General features: G+C 37.6%; 1 protein-coding gene across 1 annotated transcript in view; it reads left to right on the top strand.

The window, feature by feature from the left end:
• The window catches only part of EMB (embigin), a 47,116-nt gene that overhangs the window by 1,533 nt on the left and 20,705 nt on the right, over positions 1-24,878 (top strand). Inside the window, exons 2-4 of the mRNA XM_024125420.1 lie at positions 10,048-10,137; positions 22,549-22,735; positions 22,967-23,055. Coding sequence (XP_023981188.1) covers positions 10,048-10,137; positions 22,549-22,735; positions 22,967-23,055 — 366 coding nt within the window. The remainder of the gene's footprint in view (positions 1-10,047; positions 10,138-22,548; positions 22,736-22,966; positions 23,056-24,878) is intronic.

The following is a 24,878-nucleotide window of genomic DNA, read 5'->3' as shown; positions in this document are numbered from 1 at the left end:
AGGCGGACTCTCAACCACTGTGCCACCAGGGAAGCCCAAGATTACTCATTTTTTAATAAATGTCCTTTAACAGGCCTAGCTGTTAACAACTTGGACAAAACGTAAAGATAAATAATAAGATTACTCTATTTTTTTTTTTTTTTTCGGTACGCGGGCCTCTCACTGTTGTGGCCTCTCCCGTTGCGGAGCACAGGCTCCGGACGCGCAGGCTCAGCGGCCATGGCTCACGGGCCTAGCCGCTCCGCGGCATGTGGGATCTTCCCGGATCGGGGCACGAACCCGTGTCCCCTGTATCGGTAGGCGGACTCTCAACCACTGTGCCACCAGGGAAGCCCAAGATTACTCATTTTTTAATAAATGTCCTTTAACAGGCCTAGCTGTTAACAACTTGGACAAAACATTTTGGGTTGCCTCAGTTTCTAAATTTCCTCACCCCTCTTTGCAGCCACCTTTCTCTTTTTCATTCACACCACTTATAAAGAATGGTCAAGGACTTTTTCTAAACCCTGGGCTATCCCTGATTCACCTATCATTCACCTGAGAGTACTGCACTTCTGAGGACCAACGCATTCTAGGTGTGTCCTAGAACTTTGGTTCTCGACTTGGCTGTATGTTGGAATTACCAGTGAGCATTAAAAATGCTGATACGTGGATCCTGCCCTCAAAAATTCTGATTCAGTTGGCCTCGGATTCAGCCTACACGTGAGGAGTTTTAAAAGCTCCCATGTGATTTTAATCATATGATCCTAAGCAGGTTGAAAACCACTGCTTTGAAATGATACGGCCTAGAGAGTGCACTGTTGGATAGGTATTCCATTGGTATCAGGGAGTCAGGTTTAAATTGACAGAGCAGACTTCCAAAAAGAAAAGTAGAAAACAAATGAAGGTGGAATAAATTAACAAATACAGTTTTAAATAAATAGAATGATGTATATATGTATGGCAGATGTCTGTGTGTGTATGTAACACAAGTCCTGTCCTTTAAGCTCCACTTAAGCTAAAATTATGGAAGAATGTGACATATAAAAGGCGTGAAGTTAACATTTCATTTCAAGGCAGAATTAAAAATTGTGAGGCAGCCTCATCTCACTTTATAGATACTATATCGATCTCGGTGAGGTTCAGTTTCCTCCTTGCTAAAGACCACTGTGAAGTTTACTGGCTATTTTTTACCTAGGTGCTTTTGAACTGCTTGGAAGTAGGTGTTCTATAAACCTAAGATTTGGGGCCATATTTTAAAAATAAAAATGTTTAACATTTTTTATCATAAATGTATCATATTTACTATTTAACAACTGTGTGCCAGGCATTGCACCATATAGTTTATAGCTCTATGGGTTAGTTTTTATTATCGCTGACTTTCAGATGAGGAAATTGGAATTTAGAGAGGCTAAATAGTTGCCTAAGTACAAATAATTAAGCAGTAGAGCAGGACATTTAGCATTGTTCAGTCCGATTCCAAATACTGTGTTCTTAAACTCAGTTGTCTCTCTGAGATGAGTGGGTATGTTTATGAAAGTTTGGAATCACTGACAGAGAGCAGAGTGTGTGGATACAGATGCTAGATTTGGGCTGTTGGGCTTGCTGACTCAGTTTGAGTCCTGGAATAAAGTTGGCACAAGGACTCACCTTAACTCTTTTAGGCTGTTTTAATTAAATAAGAAATGTAAAATATCTTTATGAAGGAGAAATATTACATAAATGGGAATATTTAAAAATCATTATTATTACTTTTATGGGGGAACAAATCGAAGGAAAGGGTCATGCTTATCTTTTGAAAACTGTTTGCAGGGGAGTCATTTGAAATGATCATTTTTAACTTCTAAAGGATGTTGCTTATATGCTTCCTTGATCAATGCCCCCTTCCTTTCTAGAGACACACAGAGCAACTGCCCGGTAGTAAATATTTGTTGGAACAAATATTCGAGCACCTATATATGCCTTACATTGTTAGTCTGTATCTAAGCAGAAAACTTTAGCAGTTTTTACCTTTCATGGCATTTAAACTTTAAAGGAACGGATTGGATATAAGCCTGTCTTTAATAGGGTTGTATCTGAGGCATCAAAATTTTGACCCTAAATTACCATCACATTTGAAATTACATTATATACACATTTGTTAAGAATTAGTTCATCTGGCTCTTCCTCATCCTGGGTCTTTTATCCCCACCTCTCATCCCCATCTCCTTCCCTTTCTTCTGGGAATGAGTCCTGTAGTCATTAGGTGGGGAAATGCGGAAGCGTCTCCCCTGTTGAAGGGACCCAAATGGTTTCAGATCAGGGAATTAGAAGCTGAGCCCAGTCAGGATGGCATCCAGGTGGGAGAGCAGCCCCATGTAGAGTGATAGAGCCGAAGCACATGAGGTGGGCGATCCTGAAGAAGGGTGGTCTGGCAAGAGGCCTCAGAGCTGAGCTGAGTGACAAGGGCTTCTACGCAGCTACGGCATGCAAGTCTGATCCTGATCACAGGATGGAGGTAAAGCATGCAGGAGCAGACAGTGCAGGATGCTGGAGCCTAAGTGGGTGAGGAAGACATCTCTTTGGGGCCAATGGGAGATTAGTTATATATGGGGGGATTGATCAAGTAAGTAAAGCTGGTGAGGATAATAGAATCTAGGTTTTTCTCTAGAGAAGAAGGAAATAAACGGGGAAAACTAAAATGAACCTTGTGGTGTTGGACTGCAATTGGCAGCATTAGTGTGAATTCATGACTTTAAATATCTATCTCTATCCATGTCTTAGGTCTATATATATATAAATAGATGCATAAATATACATGTGTATGTGTAAATATATATATAATGCATATATGTGTCATATATATTTACAGGTGATCCCTGAACACAAAGGTTAATCTATGTATAATTTGTAGTCAGCCTTCTGTATCAGTGCATCTGAGGATTGAACCAACCATGGACCATGTAGTAATGTAGTATTTACTCTTGAAAAAAATATGCATATAAGTGGACCCTTGAAGTTCAAACCCTCATTGTTCAAGGGCCAACTCTAGATATGTATGTATATTATACCCATTACATATACGTTATGTGTGTGTGTATGAATATGTACACATGTATTCTTAGGTCTGCCCACTGCGATGGAGCAGTGATGAACATACTTAGCACCCAAATCTTGATTCTAAATACATTTTTTTTTTAACTAATAATAACTTGGACTTTTTATAGAAATGGCTGATATCAGGACTGGAGTGGGGAAAGGATAGGATAAGCCTGGAACATCTTATGCCAGAAAGCAGTGAAGTGTTCAAAGAATAATGGGTGATGTCAAAAGGATACAGAAGCCAAAGTGAAGGGGGTACGACTGGACAAATAGAGCATGAAAGTAAATAATAATACTAATGGACTAGTATCCATATGCACTGAATAATGTCCATTGAATTATATAGGTATTCATGAGTACATACTGAACTTAATTAATTAAATGAGTCAATTGAAAGTTTGATGAGGCACAAAATATTGTACAGTTTCAAAGTAACTTCCCACAAAATTGGCACTAATGAAAAGGGAGAAAGAATACCTTTTAAGTGGAGAAGCCTGGCAGACACCACTTTAATCAAATGATCAGAGTGTAAATTAGTAAAGAAAGAAATAAAATTGTGTGTCATCTGATAGGATGCAGTGAGAAGAACACAACATCTCCTCTGTGATTTTCCTGCCAAAGATGTCTACTCTGAATCTAATCGTATTACAACTTAACTATCCTGGAACTTTCATAAGCATCAAGGTCATAAAAGTCAGGAGAGACTAAAGCTGTTTAGAGTGAAGAGAATAGAGGGACATGGCTCACGGCAGCTCATGTGATCCTGAGCTGAAACCTTTGACTAAAAAAGTACATTATAAAGACTTTTGTTGAAACTTAGATAAGATGTGGGATGAGATGATAGTGCATAAATGCTAATTTCCTGATTTTAACAGCAGTATTGGGGTGAAGTGGGCTATGTCCTTTGTAGGAAATAATGTTGTAATGTTTCCGAGGTCGAATGGGTCATCAGGTGACCAACTTGTTCCCCAGTGGTTCAGGGTAAACATTCTTTACTCTGTACATAAAACGTTTCTGTTAGTTTGAGATTGCTTGAAAAGCAAAAAGAATTTCAACTCTGAGAAAGCTTGAATTAACAGACAAAACACAAGGATAGCTGAGAAATAGTCGTCAGTTTATGTAATTAGGTACGATTTTCCAAAGGAGTATTTGCCCTCAAACAGAGACAGATTATAAGTGTGGAGGCTGTCTGTCCTAGATTGTAATCTTTTCAAGTTACTTTTGTATAGCTGGCCTCACATATTTCACAATATTAGGTGAACCTCAGAAATAAACAACTTAGGACTCACACATTGACACAGAAGGAAAAAAAACCTCACAATGGTTTACTAAAAATAAACTCTCTACTCCTAATAAAACATAGTCACTATTCATGCACAACAAAATATCTCAAATAGTATACTGTTAGTATAGAAATAATAGATGTTATCTTTAAAAATGGTGTTTCTCTTTTAATTGAAAATAATATTTTTCTGGTATTTTTAAAGTTTTTGTGGTCATATCATTACTAATGTATCCCTACTCTCAAGATAGAATTTTTTTACTATTGCCTTATAATTATATAGTTCTGAGATCCTGAAAGGGAATTTATATGTCTCATCTGATTGATCTTGAAGCCCAGAGTGCTTCTGTGATGTAGCCAAGAGCCTGGAGCTAGCTAACAGCTGTAACTGGTTTCCTAGTTTGCATTTTAAAACTCCATCCAGCACTTGGTGCCTCTTTGGAAAAGGTCCTCAAAATAGGAAGGGCTGCAAATGTTCATGCTTCAAAATATCTGCACCTAAACAATGTAAAACAGGACCTCAGGGCTATAGGGCCATTTGAAGATTTTTAAAAATCATCACTTTGAGGAATGAGGGTTGAAGATGTACCTGTTTTGAAATCAGGATTTCTCAACTTTGGCATTATTGACATTTTGGGCTGGATAATTATCTGCTATGGGGGGCTGTCCTGTAGAATGCTTAGCAGTCTCACTGGCCTCTACCTTTGTAGTGGGTGAGTTGTGTCACCCCCCAAAAGATGTTCAAGTCCTGACCCTTGGTATCTGTGAAAGTGACCTTACTTGAGAGTAGGGTCTTTGCAGATGTAATCAAGGTAAAATGAGGTTATGTTACATGAGGTCTTGTTACATTAGGATAGACCCTTAACCCAATGACTGTGTCTTTATGAAAGAAGTGAGAGGGAGATTTGGATCTAGAGACACAGACACACAGAGGGAAGATGGATGTGTAAAAATGGAGCCAGAGATTGGAGTGATGCATCTACAAACCAGGGAATGCCAAGGATTGCTGGCAACCACCAGAAGCTAGGAAGAGGCAGGAACAATTCTTACTTAGCACCTTTAGAGGGAGCAAGGCCCTGCACCTTGATTTCAGGCTTCTAGCCTCTAGAACTCTGAGAGAATAAACTTCTGTTGTTTTAAGTCACCGTACTTGTGGCAATTTGGTATGGCAACACTACGAAACTAATATAACCTACCAGGTACAAGTAGTAACCTCCAAGTTGTGATAACCTGAATGTCTCCAGACATTGTTAAATATCCCCTGGGCAGGGTGCGGGGAAGAAGAGAATCACCTCTAGTTGAGAACCATTAAACAGAATCAGAACCATTAAACAGAATCTAAGTCCTATCAAAGAATAACCTAGTGGGTGAAACATTTAAAAAACCCACAGTCTCTAGAAAGAGCAGAAATCCTAGTTTTATTTGGCGTAAGTTTCACTGTTAAAATATCTTAATGACCCAGGTGGAGGTAGTTTGAAACAGTTTCCACACTGCCCTTCAAAATATATTTTATTGCAAAAATCGTATTTTAAAGAAAAGGTCAATTTATTTGCATTTCTATGTGACCAAGTTTTAAAAATAGTTTTACAAGGCTGTGTAAAAGTACATATTGCTTTTGTCATTAGGCTTTTTAATTGTTCTTTAATTTTTTTTAACCTAAAAATGACCTTCTTGTCCAATAGTTCCCATGTATATAAAAAAATATGAGTTCCCTATCTAGACTGTTACCTGTCCCTGACTTAGAAAGTCTGACTTATAAATGTTCCCATCAGGAATTTATTTTCTTGCCAAAACGTCTTTCCTCCTCTTTTCTTGACAGGCTGTCTCTGGGGTATAGTGTCTAGGAATCAAGGTAGCCGTATTCCCCTTCTCTTCTTTTACTACTGCCGCTAGGGACAGGGGAAAGGGATCCTAGATTCCTAGAGCCCAGTGGTAGAACGCTAAATGTATTGTTTACAAGCAGTATTGGTAATTAGATACTTCAACGCTATAGTTCAGCTATATCATGGCTTAAATGGCTTTTACAATTTGGTGTGGGATCTCATGGTTATGTATATTGATAGTGTTGCTTCCACGGGGAAATATATTCTGAGTTTGAAAACTCTTTTATAAATAGTATATGTTATCCATTCCTAGGTTGTGTTTCTGTTATTGGGTTGCACGTTTATATTGCTATTTATCAGAACGCTAAAACTAAGACTTATTAAAATAATTTTAATTATACATGTTGATAGCAATCAATACATTATGTGGATGAGAGAGAGAAAGACAGGGAATGGTATTTATCCTAATAGCTGTTTCTTACACCTTTCTTTAAATGATTTCCAGACCCTTCCAAGATTTTAAAATATAAGAGATTTGCAGGGGGGATGTTAGAGAAAATGCTTATTCTTAAATAGAAGTATAGTTGAACTGATTTTCTGACTTAAATAAAAGCAAATCTTAAAACCCAATGCAGTTTTTTAGTGTTTATCATTTGTTTTCTTCCCAATTTACTTCAATTAAATAGGGCCCCATTTAAAGTAGTGAAAATGTTACCTTAATATTAAATAGAAATTATAGCATGTTTATTTCATTTAAAATGTTAATAGCATAAATTATAAACCCTTCTAGGAATGTCTGTTTTAAAATGTAATGCGTTAAAGATATCTAAATGGAGATCATTTTGCGATTTCCCATGAAACAATATAGGTGAAAATTAGAATGTTACACAGTTCTTTGATGCAACACCCTCATGCCCCATCGCCCAAGTAGAGGGAGAAAAATCTTTTAATCTCTGTCACAGCTACTAAAAGCTACTCTTTTACGTTGGCATTTTGGCCACTACCTGTAAAAGAATGCCGAGTGGAAAATTTCCAGCAGTGATTAATAGAGGAGTGAGTATGATAACTTAAGGAATGCGTGTTATGATCTTGGCACCATCACTCAATATTATCCAGCTTTTCTGATCCTCACTTCTCTAAGAAATGAAACCCCAAGTAAAAAGGCAGTGGCAGAACTTGGACCAGGATACAAATCCCTGACTCTCCATTCTGTACTTCTTTTTGTGACTCAGTCTAATCCTTCCAGGGAAGTATTCAAACCACATCTGCCTGAATCTCCTGCCAATTTCCTTTAAACACTAACATCAGCTGCATCAGCCTCCTGCCAGCTGTCCTCCTACTGAAAGCAATAAGGTTTACATTCTCACTTTTTTGATTAAAAAATATCTTGGCTAAACAATGAACTTCTCACTTTAATATTCTAACACCTTCTGCAGACTGCCCTGCTCTTGTACTCAAGACTCTTAAAGGAACTTTTCCCAAGACAAAAATCACAACAGTTATACATGCCCTTTTGCACTTGGGGCTTCTTCAGTGGAGTCTGGAGCTTGATCATGAAAGCTTTAAAGGCAATAGGAAGTTAGGATACAGGTGGTGGCTGGATTGTAGATGTCTGTTTATATTTTTAATATATGTGTTGGCAATTGGAAGTGGTCACAACAGTTAGTATATTCTGGAACTATCCAAATTTTCCTACTCTTGAAGCTTGGTTTTTCCTTTTCCTCCTATTCCTTCAACTTTCATAAGCTTATATTTTGCCCAAGCCAAGCCTAGACCCCTTTCTCTCCTTGTTCTAATGTAGGTCCTAGGGGCACCCATCCATCCACATCCTGTTGATGCAAAATGGGAAGATAACCCCAGCCTCAGAGCTCATCTCCTTGGCATTATCTCCAGCTCTATTCTACCTCCAGAGTCCTTCAAAGATGTAGATTACACTTCATACTCTGTAGCTCACATACTGACTTGTATACACCACATAGGCTAGTTACAGTCAATACTATAAATGGGTGCTACTCTGAAATTTTAATGACTCTCAATCACAAATTGTGGGCCTAAACCAACATTTTTATGATCGATGTAGCCCTCCAGGAACCAAGTTTACTCAGCTTCATATTCCTTATTGGCATCAAGCATGTATGCTGTATATGTTCACTTATTTAAGTGAAATAAGAATCAGAATGACAGCAGTTTTTCAGCTTATGTCATCCTTACTGTTGCTGATACTGTGAATAAGAATAATGATAATGATAATAATAATAATAAATGACAGACCATCTCAAAAGGGTTATGAGCTTGTTTCAGGGATAAAGAGTGTGGTGAAGATCTTGATGATGGCATTCTGCTCTGCAATAGGCTAGGCCAAGAAAAAGGGTCTCCCGAGCAAAGGAAGCAAAGATATCAAAGCTTATGTTTGCAAGCGTCACAGAACAGATGATAGAGTAGAACAGTTCTTTTTTTCCCATCTGCTGTTCCCAGATGCTGTTCCCTCCTGGCTTCCTGTCCAGAAGGGACAGGACAAGGGACATCTGCCTTGATCTTCCTGCGATATTTTCTCTTTAATGCAACCTGTGAGCTATGCCCAATAATAGAAAAAAAGAATTTTCATATTGATAGGTGACTTTTTGGCAATGTGTGTGTGTGCTTGAGAGAGAGTGACAGAGAGAGAGAATAGGAATGAATGAATATTGGGTGTGGGTGGAGGAGAAGTTTTGTATTCCTGACAGCCTAGTGAGAAACTCAGGGCATATTTTCCTAAATAATCACTGTCAGAGGGTAGTAGGATTTAGGTATGTTATTTGTTAAAGGATTATTTTATGGGAAAGTGCATCCCACCTTCCAAGACTGTACTAGAAGTGATCAAAGCTCTGGAACATGGCTAATTGGAGAGCTATGTTCTGCGAGGTAGATTTTTTTATTAGGCAATATTGAAAAGCTGTCTGTAAGCTGAAGCAACAAAAGTGATCACTTGCTTTGATAACATTTTTCATACATATAAGAAAAGTAAAGAACTAGAAATCTAATCTTGCACTAGGAGTAACTTTCTGAGCAGAGTGTTAAAAATGTGGTGTAAAAAAGGCCCAGGTTTAATTTAAAGTGAATGAAGGGTCTTAAGAATGCAGCCAAGTTTACAATAATGAGCCTTTCTCCTCTGACTTGTTTGGTAAAGTTGGGGTAGTTTTCGTGGGAGGTAAGGTCTGTGTCCTAAAGTCAAAGAAACAGTAGCTAGTGTTAAAAAAAAAAAAAAAAGAATCTTTGAGGAGAGTGGGACAGGTGGAAATGGAAACCTTGTTTCTTCGATGAAGATTTTTGAAAGAAGAGGTAAGTGACAGAGAAAAACGGAAAGTTGGTTTGGTAGAGGACATACTGGACTGTCACCGTAGCTGGAAAACAGAGCAGCACAGACTCTCCCTGTCCATCCATTTATGTTCTCTGTCCTCTAGCGCCCAGTGCACTCTCTTATTCCTTTTTTATGCCCTTTATTTTGGTCTCTCTGTCCCTTTTTGTGCTCTCATCTTCTCTCTGCCTTTCTATGTCCTTTTTTTCCCCTGGCACTCTTATCTAATTTCTCCACATCTTCATTTATGTTTTATAAAGAAACTACAAATTTTAGGATAAGGAAAGGTTTTTTTAAAAGCCATTTGATGTAATCAATAGGGATTTTTCAGTAAGAACATAGAAAAATTGGAAATTTTGTTATATTTAATAGCTCAGTGTGTTTCTGAATGTCTGTGGAGTGTGTAAGACCTAGTGAATCAGAGCTTCCTGAAAACATTATTTTTCATTAATAGTATACAATATACCATTTTAGCTGTTGTGAACTAGCTTTTAGACAGTCACTTAACCTTGATAATAATATGTAATCACATGTTCTTATTCTTACAGCTGCACCTTTCACAAGTCTACCTGTCCGGGAAGAAATGATGGCAAAATACTCTAACCTTTCCTTGGAGAGTCATAACATATCACTGACTGGTAAGTGTATTGTGTTTCAAATAATATAATGCCAGATAATTTTTCATTTTTATGTAAGCTACTGTATGAATTATGAAGTACTAAAGCCTGCTGCCAGTCTGGTGGGATAGACACACCAGTACCTTATACAGTCATAACACAGTGTGACGGGGTCCCGTGCGACCAGGCCGGCGTGCCCTGTGTGAGGGAGGAGGCAGCCTTTCCAGGCATGGGGGTTAAATGCTCTCTAGAAGGAGGGCGCCTGGGATGAGACGAGGGCTCATTTTGATGTGCAGATGCTGTTCGGTTTTCATCACACCTTGCTGGTACATCCATTCAAATCACTGTTCACTGAGAGGAGAATTCATGTATCTGCTGGAAGGCCTTTAGGCAAAAAAATTAAAGATGTCATCTATGACTCCTATGGAAAATCAAGCGAAGAATCCTGACATAAAACTCAAGTCTGCTTTCTCTTTTCACAGTTTTGGATTCCAGTATTTTAAAAGTAATCTCAGAGTTCTTTAAATGAGCAAGAGTAGTGATCTGTTTTAGCAACAATATTAAAAGTATAATTAGAATTTTAATCCTATTTATTAAGTCACTAATAAGTTTCATCCAATTATATGTCCAGGCTTTAACTGTCCTCTAGTTTAAGAACGGTTTCTCTATTTCTGTTTAATATGAATTAAAGGTGTGCCCCTCCCCCCAATCTGATACCAGTAGAATATTTGCAGTGAGTTTTCTGGTAGGAGAACATTTTTATGACTTTGTGCAACCCCTGTTTGTTCCCAGATGTCCCCATCCTAGTATTTGGAGCTTATTCCTAATTGTAAAAAGTAATTACAACACTCCTGTGTTGCTGCTACTTCTTTTACTTTTTGCACGTTCTAGTCCTTGGTTTCCTTTGTTAGGATGGAATGTTTCTTTAAGAGAGATTTATGTGAAAACATAAGTTTGAAAATCCTTTGATTGGCCTGGTAATGCTGGCAGCAGCACACCCCTCACTTATCCTGTGTAGCTGGAGCCCGGGAAAAAAAGGGTCAGGTGCCCAAAGGGAGAGCAAAAATTGGACTTTTTAGTTGATGTCAGGTTGGTTATTTACTTAACCCGTTTGGAGGGTTTCACTCCTAACCACTCTTTTATTCTGGTACCAGTATTCCTACAGTATTCATGAGAGCAGGTGTTCACCATTGTCCTTCACTCACCTTCAGCTTTGGCCTGATCAAACTTTAGTCAGGCTTTTCTCTTCCTCCCAGACCCCTGAACTTGGCATGCCCCAAGTCTGAGCAAGCAGTAAATGCATGACCACAGCCCAATTGTGCTGTCTGCTTCTACCCACCGGTTGCCTCATTTCTTCTCAAAAGTTCCTGCTAGCCTGCTTACCCCTCCCTATAAAAGTCTTTTTCTATTTGACAGTGAGATACCTGTAGATCCAAAGCTTGGAGCATTTTTCCCTATTGCAATAGACTTTTGGAATAAAGTCTCTCCTTATTTAAGTCTAGGTTTGTTTTTATTTGACAAAAGAAAAGATTTGACATTAATTTCGAAACACAGGATCTCTGAACTGTGACCCTTGTTGTTCTGTTTGCCTTCTTATCAAGAAGTTTGGTCTTAGGAACTGCCTTTATTGAAATATAGAATTTAAATCTGAAGACGTACTTATGCTTATTAGGAACCATAGGCTTTCTTCTTATTGTTACCACCAGGGTTTTTAATCTACTTCATAAATAGAATGTTTTCATATTTTGTCATATCATTGTTTATTTGAATTGCGCTTAACAGTTCTGTGTTGTTATTTATTTTCTCTTTCCCTCTGGCCATTTTAGAAGTTAATCTCTGCTGGGATAAAAATTTTTTTGTACAGAGATGCAAATGTAGTACATCAGTTGCAGATTTTGGACCAGCATGACAACTTTTGGCCCAGTTCATAGCACATTTACTCAAAGATGCTTGAGACTGGGAAACAGGTCCTGTGCCTTGGAGAGTGAAAAACATGACCTAAAATTAGGCTTTCATGAAAGCCTAATTGTTTACTTGTTTTATGTTTTTAAAATACTGCTAATCATTTACTTAACAGACATACGGTATTGACTATGTACCCTGTATGTATTTCTACATATAACTTAGTTTAAACCTCATAAGAACCCTAAGCAATGGGTACTATTACTATTTGCAATTTGCAGATGAGGAAAAAGAGGCACAAAGAGATCAAGTGAACTGACCATGGTCACAGGTGGTAAGTTGGGAGTTTGATTTTGAACCCAGACTGTCTGGCACCAGGCGCCACGCTATTAACCATCATACTATGCAGCCTTTCTTAATGCCCAGTTACTCATTTCTTTCAGCAGTGTTATTAATACAATTATAAGTATTTTAAGGAAACTTAGATTCCCTATGAGACTATGGAAAGAAGTTTCAAAAACAATGAAAACAAAGGTATTTTGATTGCCATTTGCTAAATAGGTTTGTCTTGGAAATTGCATTTGCTGAGATAATGGATATCTTTGTAAAAGTATAATTGACTTCACTAAGCATGAAGTGTTTTTTTTTTTTCCAGTTGTCTGATGTCACTGTGTTTCAAAAATTAATCTTTTAATAATGGACAATTTTAACATGACTGTGCTAGGTTTCCCAATGTCAATATTCAGAAGTCATTGTATTATAGCAATTAGAGTATTTCTTTATTTTTTTTTTTCTTTCTCTGTGCATATTATAGTGTTTGGTGCCTCCATTAGTGTGTTATAGTTTAACCCAAGAGGTTAAAATCAAAGCATCAGCTGGCAGTTTTCTTGACTACCCTGGTGATGTTGGCATAGGCTCTTCCCACTGGCACATTTATCATTTTGAGATGTGAGCAGCTGGCCTGGCAAGGACCTCGTGAGACAGGGAGGTAGACAAAGCAGGCATTGCAACTACAGATATGTATATTAAGGCATGGAGTAAAATTTGGGAAGATTAGTCAAGGTCAGGAAAGGCAGCCATGTTGCTTAGACCAGCTAGACAAGAAGTTGTGTTAGGACCATTCAGATTCCTGGTTCAAGCGCCTGGTCAATCAGATTGAAAAAAGAAAAGGAGCGAGAGTCCCTTACATTTGGCTGCTCAGACACTTTGTTGCAGGGAAGATCCCAGAATGACTCCAATGAGGCGCACATGTTTAGGATGTTTCTCAGAAACAGACCACCAGTTATCAAATCTTATGTAGACTGTAGATGTACAGAGGAAAAAAAATGTGAATCCTAATATACACAGAGAGTGAAAGAGAAGGTAGAATCGTGCCCATAGTAACACAATTGGTAGTGGCTGTTAGCAACTTTTGTTTTACACTAGGGTTTCTCATTAGCATAAATATTGACATTTTGGGTTGGATACTCTTTGTTGCTGGAGTTGGGGGGAGCATGTTCAGGGCATTGTAGGATGTTTAGCAGCATCCTTGGCCTCTACCCACTAGATCTGAGTTTGTTTAAATTTTTTTCTATTGTAAACCATGAGCAATGAACACTTCTGCATATCTCTTTCTGGGCATGGTTGTGTGTGTTCCTCTAGGATAATTGCCACAAGTAGAATTGCTGAGTTAGAAACTATGCACATTTTAATTTTAATACATACTTGCAAACTGCCCTCCAACGTAGCCTGACAATTTACTCCTTCCCCCTATCTGCATATTTGAGTATAATTTTCTCTAGATCCTGACCAACCTTGATAGGATTAAACTCTTCACTTTTCTGAGTGTGAAAAACTGTACTATTATTGTTTTAATTTGCACCCTGGAGTTAGGCATACTTATATCTGTGTATGTTTATCTGTTAATACCCTTTATTCATTTTCCTAATGGGCTTATAAATTCTTCAATTTATGTAAATGAGAAGCTATACATTTTGAGTACTAATCTGTACTTTTTATAAAAGTTGCAAATGTTCTTTCTTGTCTTTAAAATTTTACACATGGTGTTTTTTATTGTGTAGAAATTTCATTTACACTTTTCTCCTAATATTTTCATAGGAGTTCTTAATAGGAGTTTTTAACCTTCAGTTTTTAAACCATTTAAAATATGGTTTTACGTATTGTGTGCGATAGAGCACTAACTTTATTACTATTTTATATAGATAGCTAATGTCCCAACATCCTTTACTGAACAGTTCTTTTTCCTATGGCTGTGAAATAGCACACTAATCATATTCCAAATTCCCATATGCTATTCTGTCTCTCTACGTTTCAATGTTTGTCAAACTTTTTATAGTGCTACACAAAGTAAGAAACACCTTACCTTGTAAACTGATGCACTACCATGCATGCACCCACTCGTCAAGCAACACCCACACCTAATAGATGTGCTACACTTTGATAATTTCTCTTTTCTTACAACCCATTAAAAAACAAATCTGGTGGTAACTACTAAATTGATTTCCTGATCCACTAATAGTTTCCAACTTGCTTCTGAAAAATTCTGCTTATTTTTTCCATTAATTTTCTAAGTGTTTTCTAGCAGCACTAACAAATGAATATTAATTTTTGAAACATTATACTTTATACTTTTGTTCTTTTTTTAAAAAATAACTTTTCCTATTTCCTGGACTTTTACTCTTTCATGTGGGTTTTTTGTTTGTAATCAAGTTCCATAAAAAATACTTTTTGGATTTTGACTGATTTTTCACTGAATCTGTAGATTAATTTGGGGGAGAATTAGTATTTTTATGATACTCTATTGTCACCTGTGATGATTTAGATCTCACTTGACTTAGGGTATCTATTATAGTTAAATTTTTCCATATATATATAATTTTTAATAAACATTGTATATAATTAAGATGTACAACATGACTATATGGATATATATATTACTACAGTCAAGCAAACTAACATATCATCTTCTCACAGTTATCATTTTTTGTATGTGAAGAATGCACTTGAAATCTACTGTCTTAGCATATTTCCAGTGTTCAATACAGTATTAACATAACATATAGCAGGTGTTAATCATATTTATCATATTGTACATTACATCGCTAGTACTTATTTATCTTATAACTGAAAGTTTGTACCTTTTGGCCACCATCCAGTTTCCCTTCCCCTCACCCCTGCCTCTGGTAACCACAGATCTGATCTCTTTTTCTATGAGTTTGTTTGTTTATTTTTGAAGTATAATTGATTCCACAACACTATGTTAGTTCCTGGAGCACATTATAGTGTGTAGATATTGCTATATATTTCAAAATGATCACCACTATAAGTATAGTTTAAGTCTATACCATTTGTCACCAGACAAATATGTTACATTATTATTGGCTGTATTCCCAACACTGTACATTTCATATTTGTGACTTATTCATTTTGTAACTAGAAGTTTATACCTCCTAATCTCCCTCACCTATTTCTCTCAACCCTATACCCACCTCCCCTCTGGCAGCCACCTGTTTGTTCTCTGTATCTGTGACTCTGTTTCTGTTTGGTTATGTTTGTTCATTTGTTTTTTAGATTCCACATATAAGTGAAATCATACAGTAATTATCTTTCTCTGTCTGACTTATTTCAGTCTGCATAATACCCTCTAGGTCATTCATGTTGTTGCAAATGGCAAGATTTCATTCTTTTTTTATGGCTGAGTAATATTCCATTGTGTGTGTGTGTTTGTGTGTATACACCACATCTTCTTTATCCATTCATCTATTAATGGGCACTTCGGTTACTTCCATATCTTGGCAACTGTAAATAATGCTGCAGTGGACATAAGGGTGCATATATCTTTTTGAATTAGTGTTTTTGTTTTCTTTGGATAGATACCCAGGAGTGGAATTGCTGGATCGTATGGTAATTCTATATATAATTTTTTGAGAAACTTCTATAGTGTTTTCTCTAAGGGGTGCACCAATTCACATTCCCACCAATAGTGCATAAGGGTTCCCTTTTCTCCACATCCTCACCAGTACTTGCTATTTGTTGTCTTTTTGGCAATAGCCATTCTGAAAGGTGTGAGGTGGTATCTCATTGTGCTTTTGATTTGCATTTTCCTGATGATTAGTGATGTTGAGCATCTTTTCACATGCTTGTTGGCCATCTATGTGTCTCTTTGGAAAAATGTCTGTTCAGGTCCTCTGCCCATTTTTTAATCAGGTTGTTTGTGTTTTTGATGTTAAGAAAGGTCCATATACTTTTTTTTTTAACATCTTTATTGGAGTATAATTGCTTTACAATGGTGTGTTAGTTTCTGCTTTATAACAAAGTGAATCAGTTATACATATACATATATCCCCATATCTCTTCCCTCTTGCATCTCCCTCCCTCCCACCCTCCCTATCCCACCCCTCTAGGTGGTCACAAAGCACCGAGCTGATCTCCCTGTGCTATGCGGCTGCTTCCCACTAGCTATCTATTTTACATTTGGTAGTGTATATATGTCCATGCCACTCTCTTTGTCTCAGCTTACCCTTAAATTTTTAAGAGAGTATTTAGACAGAGGTAAATTACTGTATGATTTAAAGAACATTCTTTTAAAAAGTATAGTTCAGAAACCGAGCAAATGGGTATGGTCTTGGAAATGTAGATGTCATGGATGTTTTTATAACACTCCAAAACAGCAGAAATGCATTGCAGTTGTCGAGTTTGGGGGAAGTTGAAACATTGTCCATTGTGTTAAATGGACACATTAGCTTTCTGGCTAACCAAAAAATATTTTAGTATTAGGGATGAAACTTTCTATGTATTTTTGATGCTTGTGATTTCCTGACAGGAAGGAAATCAGGCTGCAGAAGCACCAGCAAAGTATAAAATCAGTGAGATAACAATTAGGGCTTGGAGGATGGCTTGGCAAGAAGAAAGGTTACATTGCGGTTTTAATAGAAGCATTTAGTTGAAAGTATGAATGTTTAAAATATGTTGATCAAGGAAAAAATATTTTTTCTTTTTCATTTATTTTGTATCTATATGAAGTGATGGATGGTCCCTAAACTTACTGTGGTAATCATTTCATAAGGTATGTAAATCACAACATTATTCTGTACACCTTAAACTTATATAGTGCTGTATGTCAATTATATCTTAATTAAACTGGAAGAGAAAAAATTTTTTAATTAAAAAAAGTTGATCACATTATCTATTATCACATTGCTAAATTATAAATTTGTTTCATCTTCTTTTAATGTTTTCTTTCATTTAAAATCTTGGTTCAGTAGTTTGAAAGCGATGAAGAAGATAATTTCACTGTCATGAGCGTTTCATATCTTTTGAGAGTTGGTTGTGAGAATCTGGACTCAGTCACACCTAAATTTGAGATTCTCTGCTGTTATTATCTTGATGCATGATTTTGGGCAAGATAGTCGACCTCTCTTTGCCTCAATTTTCTCATCTATGAAATAGTGATGAGAATCATGGTACTTACCCCATAGAAATGCTGTGAAGATTAAATGATATAATCAATGTATAACTTTTAGCAACATACATGATAACTTTTGTTACACTACCCAATGAGATAAATGGTGAGAGGCAGGAAGTGTGTAATTATTCAGCAATTACTATATTACTAATACTTTTCTTATGATCGTTCATTTAATCCTTTCTACTATCTTATGAAATAATGTATTATCCCATTTTATAAATGGGGAAACTGAGGTGTCCAATATAAATATACTTTGTTTTGCCCTGTAAGTAACCTCAGGCACAGAGCCCCTGACATTGGGCTGCTCTCTTGTGAAATGGGGGAATAATTCATATTCTAACTTAGGAGGCTCCAGTGAACCACATCACCAAGAAGAGCACGGTGCCCTGGAATCACCTTCTGGAATGTAAATATCTCTATACTGTTTCCTGTTAGGGGTGATAATGCAGCTACATCTCCCTGCCAGTTCTCCCCAGGAAAGTTTGTCATCAGCCTCACGAGGTGCCAAAGAAATAATGCAAGAGTCAAACAGCCTTTTCTGGGTGCTCTGACCGCCAGAGCCTCTTACAGCTCCATGCCCTGGAGCGAGGCCTGGGCCTCCTTGTTCTGAGCAGGGGAACCCTGCACGAGTTAGACTTGGGTTGAGCAGCATCCAGCAGGAATCAGCTCAGCTCAGACCTAGGGAGGAGACTCACAGACGTCTACAAAGATTTTATTCCTAAAGCAGAGTTTTGCCAGATGTGAAAGCGTCTTTTGTAGAGTTGAGTGATGGTCCATCTACCACATGTCCTAGGCATTTTGACCTCCTAAGGCCTTTCTTTATAAGCTAAGTTTTCCTTTCATACACGAGGCAGGGAGATAAACCAAACCAGTTCAGTCTTCAAAGGAGCCATGCAGTACCATAAAATGGCTGTAACTACTATGAGCAGAGACTGCAAAAATGCAGACCCCTCCATATGCGTGGAATCGGGCAGTGTTTTCCTTCTCTGGCTGCCTTATTTCATTGGGCCTGGTGTCCTTGGGGTTCATCCATGTTGTGGCATATTGCCAAATGCATTTCCTCCTTTTTAAAGGATGAGGGATGTTCCATTGTTTGTATATACCACATTGTTTTTGTCCATTCATCCACTGACGTTTGGGTTGTTTCCACATCTTGGCTATTGTGACATGAAGTATCTAAAACAGTCAAATTCACAGAAGCAAAGAATAGAGTGGTGGTTGCCAGGGGTTGGGGAGGGGTGGGAAATGGGGAAGTATTAGTCAAACGTCTAAGTTTCAGTTAAGCAAGGTGAATAAGTTCTAGAGATCTACTGTACAACACTGTGCCTACAGATAAGAGGGTAGGTCTCGTGTTACTACCACGAATTAAAAAAAAAAAAAGTAGACTTTTTTTTGGAAAATGAAAGGTATCTAATCAGAGTAGAATAATAATCTGAGTTTTACTTTAGAAGGACAACTTTGGTGTTGTTAAAAAAAAAATGTAGAGGAGGAGAAACTGTAGCCAAGAGAAGTTAGGAAGTCATTTTTCTCATCCTGGTGAAAGGTAATGAAGGTGTAGGGGAGGAAAAAGTTTTCCTTGACCCGCTTAGGGTCCCTAACTGGGTCTGAAAATTAAACTGACATAGTTTAACAGGATTAAAGCATACAAATTAATTAAAGTTTTATGTGACACAGCATCCTTCATAAGGAGAGGAAGACCCAAAGAAACAGTTAAATCTGAGTATTTTTATGCTAGGCTTGATGAAGAGTGGAGAGTTGTGGGAGAATATGATAGATCAGAGAGTATGAGATAAGTGTAATAAACTGGGGGAAATTTAGCCAATCCTATTTGTTAGAATTCTTCTATGTGTCCCTTTGTCTTTGGAGATAAGGATGCTTCTTTCCCCCAGGTATAGGGAAGGCACCTCTCCCATGAAGGTTTTATGACCTGTTTCAGGGGAGAAGCGCAGGGGGAATGTCAGAGTGACCTTTCTGCTTCTGCTATTTTCACAAACTCCTTCAGCTTAAGACATTTAGTATACCAAGGTGCCATATTTTGGGGGTAGCATGTTCTCAACCCCATCAAAGCCTTACAGTAAGAAGAGTTGGAGACAACTGAGCAAATCTGATTGACATTTCAGAGGTTAAGAATCGACTGAATTCTACTGGATGTGATTTAGTCTTAGGGGTCAGCAGAAGAGAAGGCTAATGAATCTCCCTCGGATATTTTGAGTTTGAAGAACCTTTGGGATATCTAGGTTTAGATGCTCAGTAGGCAACTGGAGCTGTGGGCCTGGGGATCAAGAAGGAAGTCTTGAATGGAGCCAAGAGTTTTACAAATAAAGGATATTAGAAATAATAGTTGAATCCAACATGGGAGTGTCAAACAGAAAAGTAAAGAGACCAGAGAGCAAAGTCCCAAGGGAGACCAACATTTAGGCGTAGGTGGAAGAATTGGTGTGGCTAGCAGAATGTTAGGATCATGAAATGGAGCGAAGTAAAGGGAATTTCTAGGAGTAGGTAGTCTCTGGCAACATCTGGTATTTCAGAGACATCAAACAAAACATGAGCTCTGAAAAGAGGTCATCAGGTTAAATAGGCCATTTTTAACCCAAGAGAAAGCACTTTCTGTAATACGGTAAGATACTAGAATATGCTGTATTGAAATGAGAACGTGGGTGAGGACAGAGACTGTGTGTAAAAAACTCTTAAGAAATTGGCTAACGAAGTAAATTTCTTTGACAGACAGGACTAAGTTTTAAGGCTATCATAGAGCTAAAGATGAAGTGAGGAAAATTTATAGAAAACAGAAGCTCAGAACCAAATACAGCAGATCTTGAAACATTTTCTCCTATTACTAGTACCTAGTATAATTTCTGCATGTACATGTGCTGAAATGTATAAATCCCTTCAGTTTTACTGACTCAATTTTTTTCCCCTGTATAATTGAATTTTGTTAAGGTCTTCCCATAGCTAGGGTTTTTGTTTTGTTTTGTTTTCCTTTTTGGGCATAAAATTCAATTCAGCAATTTTGGAATTACACAAGCAGTTATTTCAAGCATGTGCTCACAAAGCACTTCACACTAGTTGTACTTCACTGTTGGCAAAACTTTGCACGTAGTCAGTGCTTAAGGAAGCATTTTTGTGAAGTTTTAAATGTAATTAAAAGTGATGTTATGCTATTTTAAGTTCCATTTTTTTTCTTTCTACATTTTGGCTCTGCATTCTACTTTTAATAATACTATGCTACTGAGCGTGAGATGGAGAAATGTGTTTATATAATGCAGTGCCCTCTCCCAAACACAGCCCTTTCCTTCCCATTAAAAGTATCCATCGGGCTTCCCTGGTGGCGCAGTGGTTGAGAGTCCGCCTGCCGATGCAGGGGACACGGGTTCGTGCCCCGGTCCGGGAAGATCCCACATGCCGCAGAGCAGCTAGGCCCGTGAGCCATGGCCACTGAGCCTGTGCATCCGGAGCCTGTGCTCCGCAAAGCGAGAGGCCACAGCAGTGAGGGGCCCGCGTACCACACACACACACACACACAAAAAGTAACCATCACTGTTGTGATTTTTGTATAGTCACTTCCTTGCTTTTTAAAATTGTTTTATTACATAGGTGTACATTCCTGGGGCACAGTGGTTAAGAATCCGCCTGCCAATGCAGGGGACACGGGTTCTAGCCCTGGTCTGGGAAGATCCCACATGCCGCGGAGCAACTAAGCCCGTACTCCACAACTACTGAGCCTGTGCTCTAGAGCCCGTGAGCCACAACTACTGAGCCCACGTGCCACAACTACTGAAGCCTGAGTGCCTAGAGCCCATGCTCTGCCCCCTTCCACTTTACTTTTTTTTTTTTTTTGGACAAGATTACTTCTTAGGTAGTGGGGTGTTCCTCAGGAGACACACAATTCTGTTTTTGAGATGATTGCAGTAGTTGATGCAAAATGACTGGATTCATGATTCACCAGGGTTTCCTGCATCACTGTACTGTATTTCTACGATTTCTTCATTTGCTGGAATTCTATAAAGAGAAAGTTATCTTCCTTTTTTTATTTGGTTACCAGTGGTATACTTAGTATAGGAAGAGCAGTGTGCTTACTTGATATTTTTTTCTTTATTTACTACTGTTCAAAATTTTAAAAAGCTGGCTCTAAGTTGGATATATATATCAATATCTATATCTACATATTTATATATAGATATATCACCTAATGGCTTTGTACTGATATTTCAAATGCAGTGAAAATTCAGAACTGCAAGATGTCTATTTAAATTCTTCTGTCTCACGACTATCTTTATCCCATCCCTACAAATTCTTAAGGAGTAAGAAGACTAGGAATGATGGAATTAGTATATCACACAAACCCACATTACACACAAAACTTTCTTGTAGTAACTACCAATAACATGATTACTGAAAGGAGCTGAAACAGTCACTCCTTTCTCTCCTTACTATTTTCTGTTTGTTTCTACGGTTGTACTGTTTCTACACTGTCAGCGCACATGGAACTTCTTTAAACAGTACTCTTCCCCTTATATACTTGTCAGCTAGTGAGTTTAAGCAGATTAAGATCACAGTGTTAGGCTTTTGTTTTTTTTTTGTTTTGTTTTTTGTTTTTTGCGGTACGCGGGCCTCTCACTGTTGTGGCCTCTCCCGTGGCGGAGCACAGGCTCCGGACGCGCAGGCTCAGCGGCCATGGCTCACGGGCCCAGCCGCTCCGCGGCATGTGGGATCTTCCCGGACCGGGGTACGAACCCGTGTCCCCTGCATCAGCAGGCGGACTCTCAACCACTGCGCCACCAGGGAAGCCCAGGCTTTTGTGATTCCATTACTGTTGTAACAAAACTTTTCTTCAGCTGTGCCTATGAAAGAAAATAATAAAGGGAACTAAATATGTTACAGAGGAATAATTCTTCAAAGGAATATTACATTAGGAAACTGTTGATATTGCACTGTTGTTACATTAGGAAACTGCTGATATAGCCCTATTGTTGATTATTTAAACTTTTTTATATCTTGGATTTCCCCTAAATGTAACTTTTACAACATCTTTTTGTTTGTTTGTTTTCTTTTGTGTTTAATAGAACATTCCAATATGCCAGTCGAAAAAAATATCACTTTAGAAAGACCTTCTAATATAGAACTCACATGCCAATTCATGACATCTGGAGATTTGAATTCAGTAAATGTGACTTGGAAAAAAGGTGATAAACTACTTGAGAATAATTATCTCATCAATGCAACAGGAAGCATCCTGTATACCCAATACATGTGAGTAAACAAAATGTTAACCTGTATGGCTAGATGAAATTAAATTCTAAATATTTTCCTGACTGAGCGTTCTTTCCTTTGCTGTCACTTGAATGTTATGCTAATATTCTAATTTGCACATTTACAGAATTTTTTCATCTTTAAATTTTGATTAACGGCTGAGTCTTTCATTTTCATTAAGGAGAGTTTTTTGAGAACTAAGCCTGTATTAATAACTTAAATTATCTTTAGGTTCACCATCGTTAATAGCGAACAAATGGGAAGTTATTCTTGTTTCTTTGAGGAGAAAAAGGAACAAAGGGGCACATTTAATTTCAAAGGTCAGTACTAATAATTTGTTGAGTAATAACTTTAGCATTATATTCTTAGAATTCTAAATCCTCAAATTTGTTGGGAAGAAAATATCTAGTTTTTGTGCTGAAATAAATCTTTACCATTATGTAAAGGTCTCGGATCTCATGCCATCATCAAAAATCCTGTTGTGTTCATAAAATAATTGTTGTGGTAAAAAATAAACAAATAAATCCTCAAATTTTAAAATTATTATTACAATACTAAAAATACAGCTGAAAAAAAAGGCATCATGTGCTTTCTGTTGAATCATAAGTGGTGACCTTGAAAATGGAGCTTCACAGTGTCTTCCCAGTGCTCCCTCCCCCAGTTTAAAACACAGGTTTTAGTTTGAAAGTCCAGGCTGCCAGGTTATCTGTACCTCTCTTGTAGCAGTCTCTTGAATTTATTTATTTATTTAGCCCTCCAAACTCAGACCTTTTATAATACTCCTCTAGGTGTCTGAGTTACTGCACTCCTAGACTGTGAGAATATGCTTTGGTGTTCTGTATCAGTGGCTCCAGGACTTGGGATTTTAGGAACCCATAAAATTTTAAAATAATTTGGAGATGCACAAAGGTTGCCTGCTTTTGATTTCATCAAGTAAGGACAAGGCCCAGAATGTAATCCACAGTTCTCCCCCATAGGAAAAAATAAACTCAAAGTATTTTACTCTTACCATCATTAAACCAAAACTTTAAAGGTCTCAATCTCATAATAGAGACTAGTTGTTCAAGTTGGGTAATTATCGTCATGAAAAACCCATATTCTCTGATAGATAAGTGAATGTCAGTGTCCCTGCTGGTATTTGGGAAATGCAGTCTGTTGCCGTATTAACTATCTTGGGCTTTGCTTCACATTAATTTCCCAGCACACAAGAGAAATTGTTTACTTTTTCCTAAAAATTGTGAAATCCAGCTAGCTGCTATGACAAAATACGAATTCTATGCCCAAAGTCCCATCAATAGCAGAATGGCCTGATTCATCACTGCCATGATTTAAGATGGTCCCCTCCTTAATCCCTCCCTACAGTCCCTCTGCACTCAGACTCATTTCCTTCCTGTGGTTTTATAAATATTCCTACTGGGTAAATATAATAAATCCTTGTATTTATGCACTTTGGTCTCTGCAGAGGCAGAAACTATTATCATCTTTTGATTATTTTGATCACGTACATTCTCTTTTAACCTTCTTTCCTCCATTTGCCAAATTTAACCTAGTGAAGGATAGATATATCGTATACATTTCCTTCCCTTATCCCTTTTCTTACCTTCCCTTTTCTTTTTCCTTCCTCAGTCTTTTTCTCTTGCCCCCGCCTTGCCATCCTAATGAACTAACAGATACTAAACACATGGACACACATACACACACACAAACACACAATCCTAGTACACATTTTATGTGTCTCCTTTAAATGTGTAAAGAAGGCCTACAGGTCTTGAGGAAATACTCATCAAATCTTGAGGCTCAAAGTGCCTCCAGGAGATTCAACTTTAAAAATTGCTTTTTCCCCCTCTTCTAAATAGCACTGTTTTCTAGAAATATGTACTAGTCATGCCTGTTCAAAGTTTAAATATCGAATATATTACATTTTTTCTTATTAGCACTGTTATGATACATTACTTAAATTACTACTTGGAAGTGATCATTCTAGTCTCTAATGTGAAGATTAACAGAAGCATTTTAGTTTTCAGTGTACTAATAAATTTAATGCCAAGTAGTCTTAAAGAAGCCTTCTTGATCTGTATCTATTTTATTTTATTTTATTTTTTTTTGCGGTACACGGGCCTCTCACTGTTGTGGCCTCTCCCGT

This window comes from Physeter macrocephalus, chromosome 8 (genome assembly GCF_002837175.3).
Source record: "Physeter macrocephalus isolate SW-GA chromosome 8, ASM283717v5, whole genome shotgun sequence".
Lineage (NCBI taxonomy): Eukaryota > Metazoa > Chordata > Mammalia > Artiodactyla > Physeteridae > Physeter > Physeter macrocephalus.
Note: the sequence above shows the minus strand (reverse complement) of the source record. Positions and strands in the feature narration are given on the sequence as shown.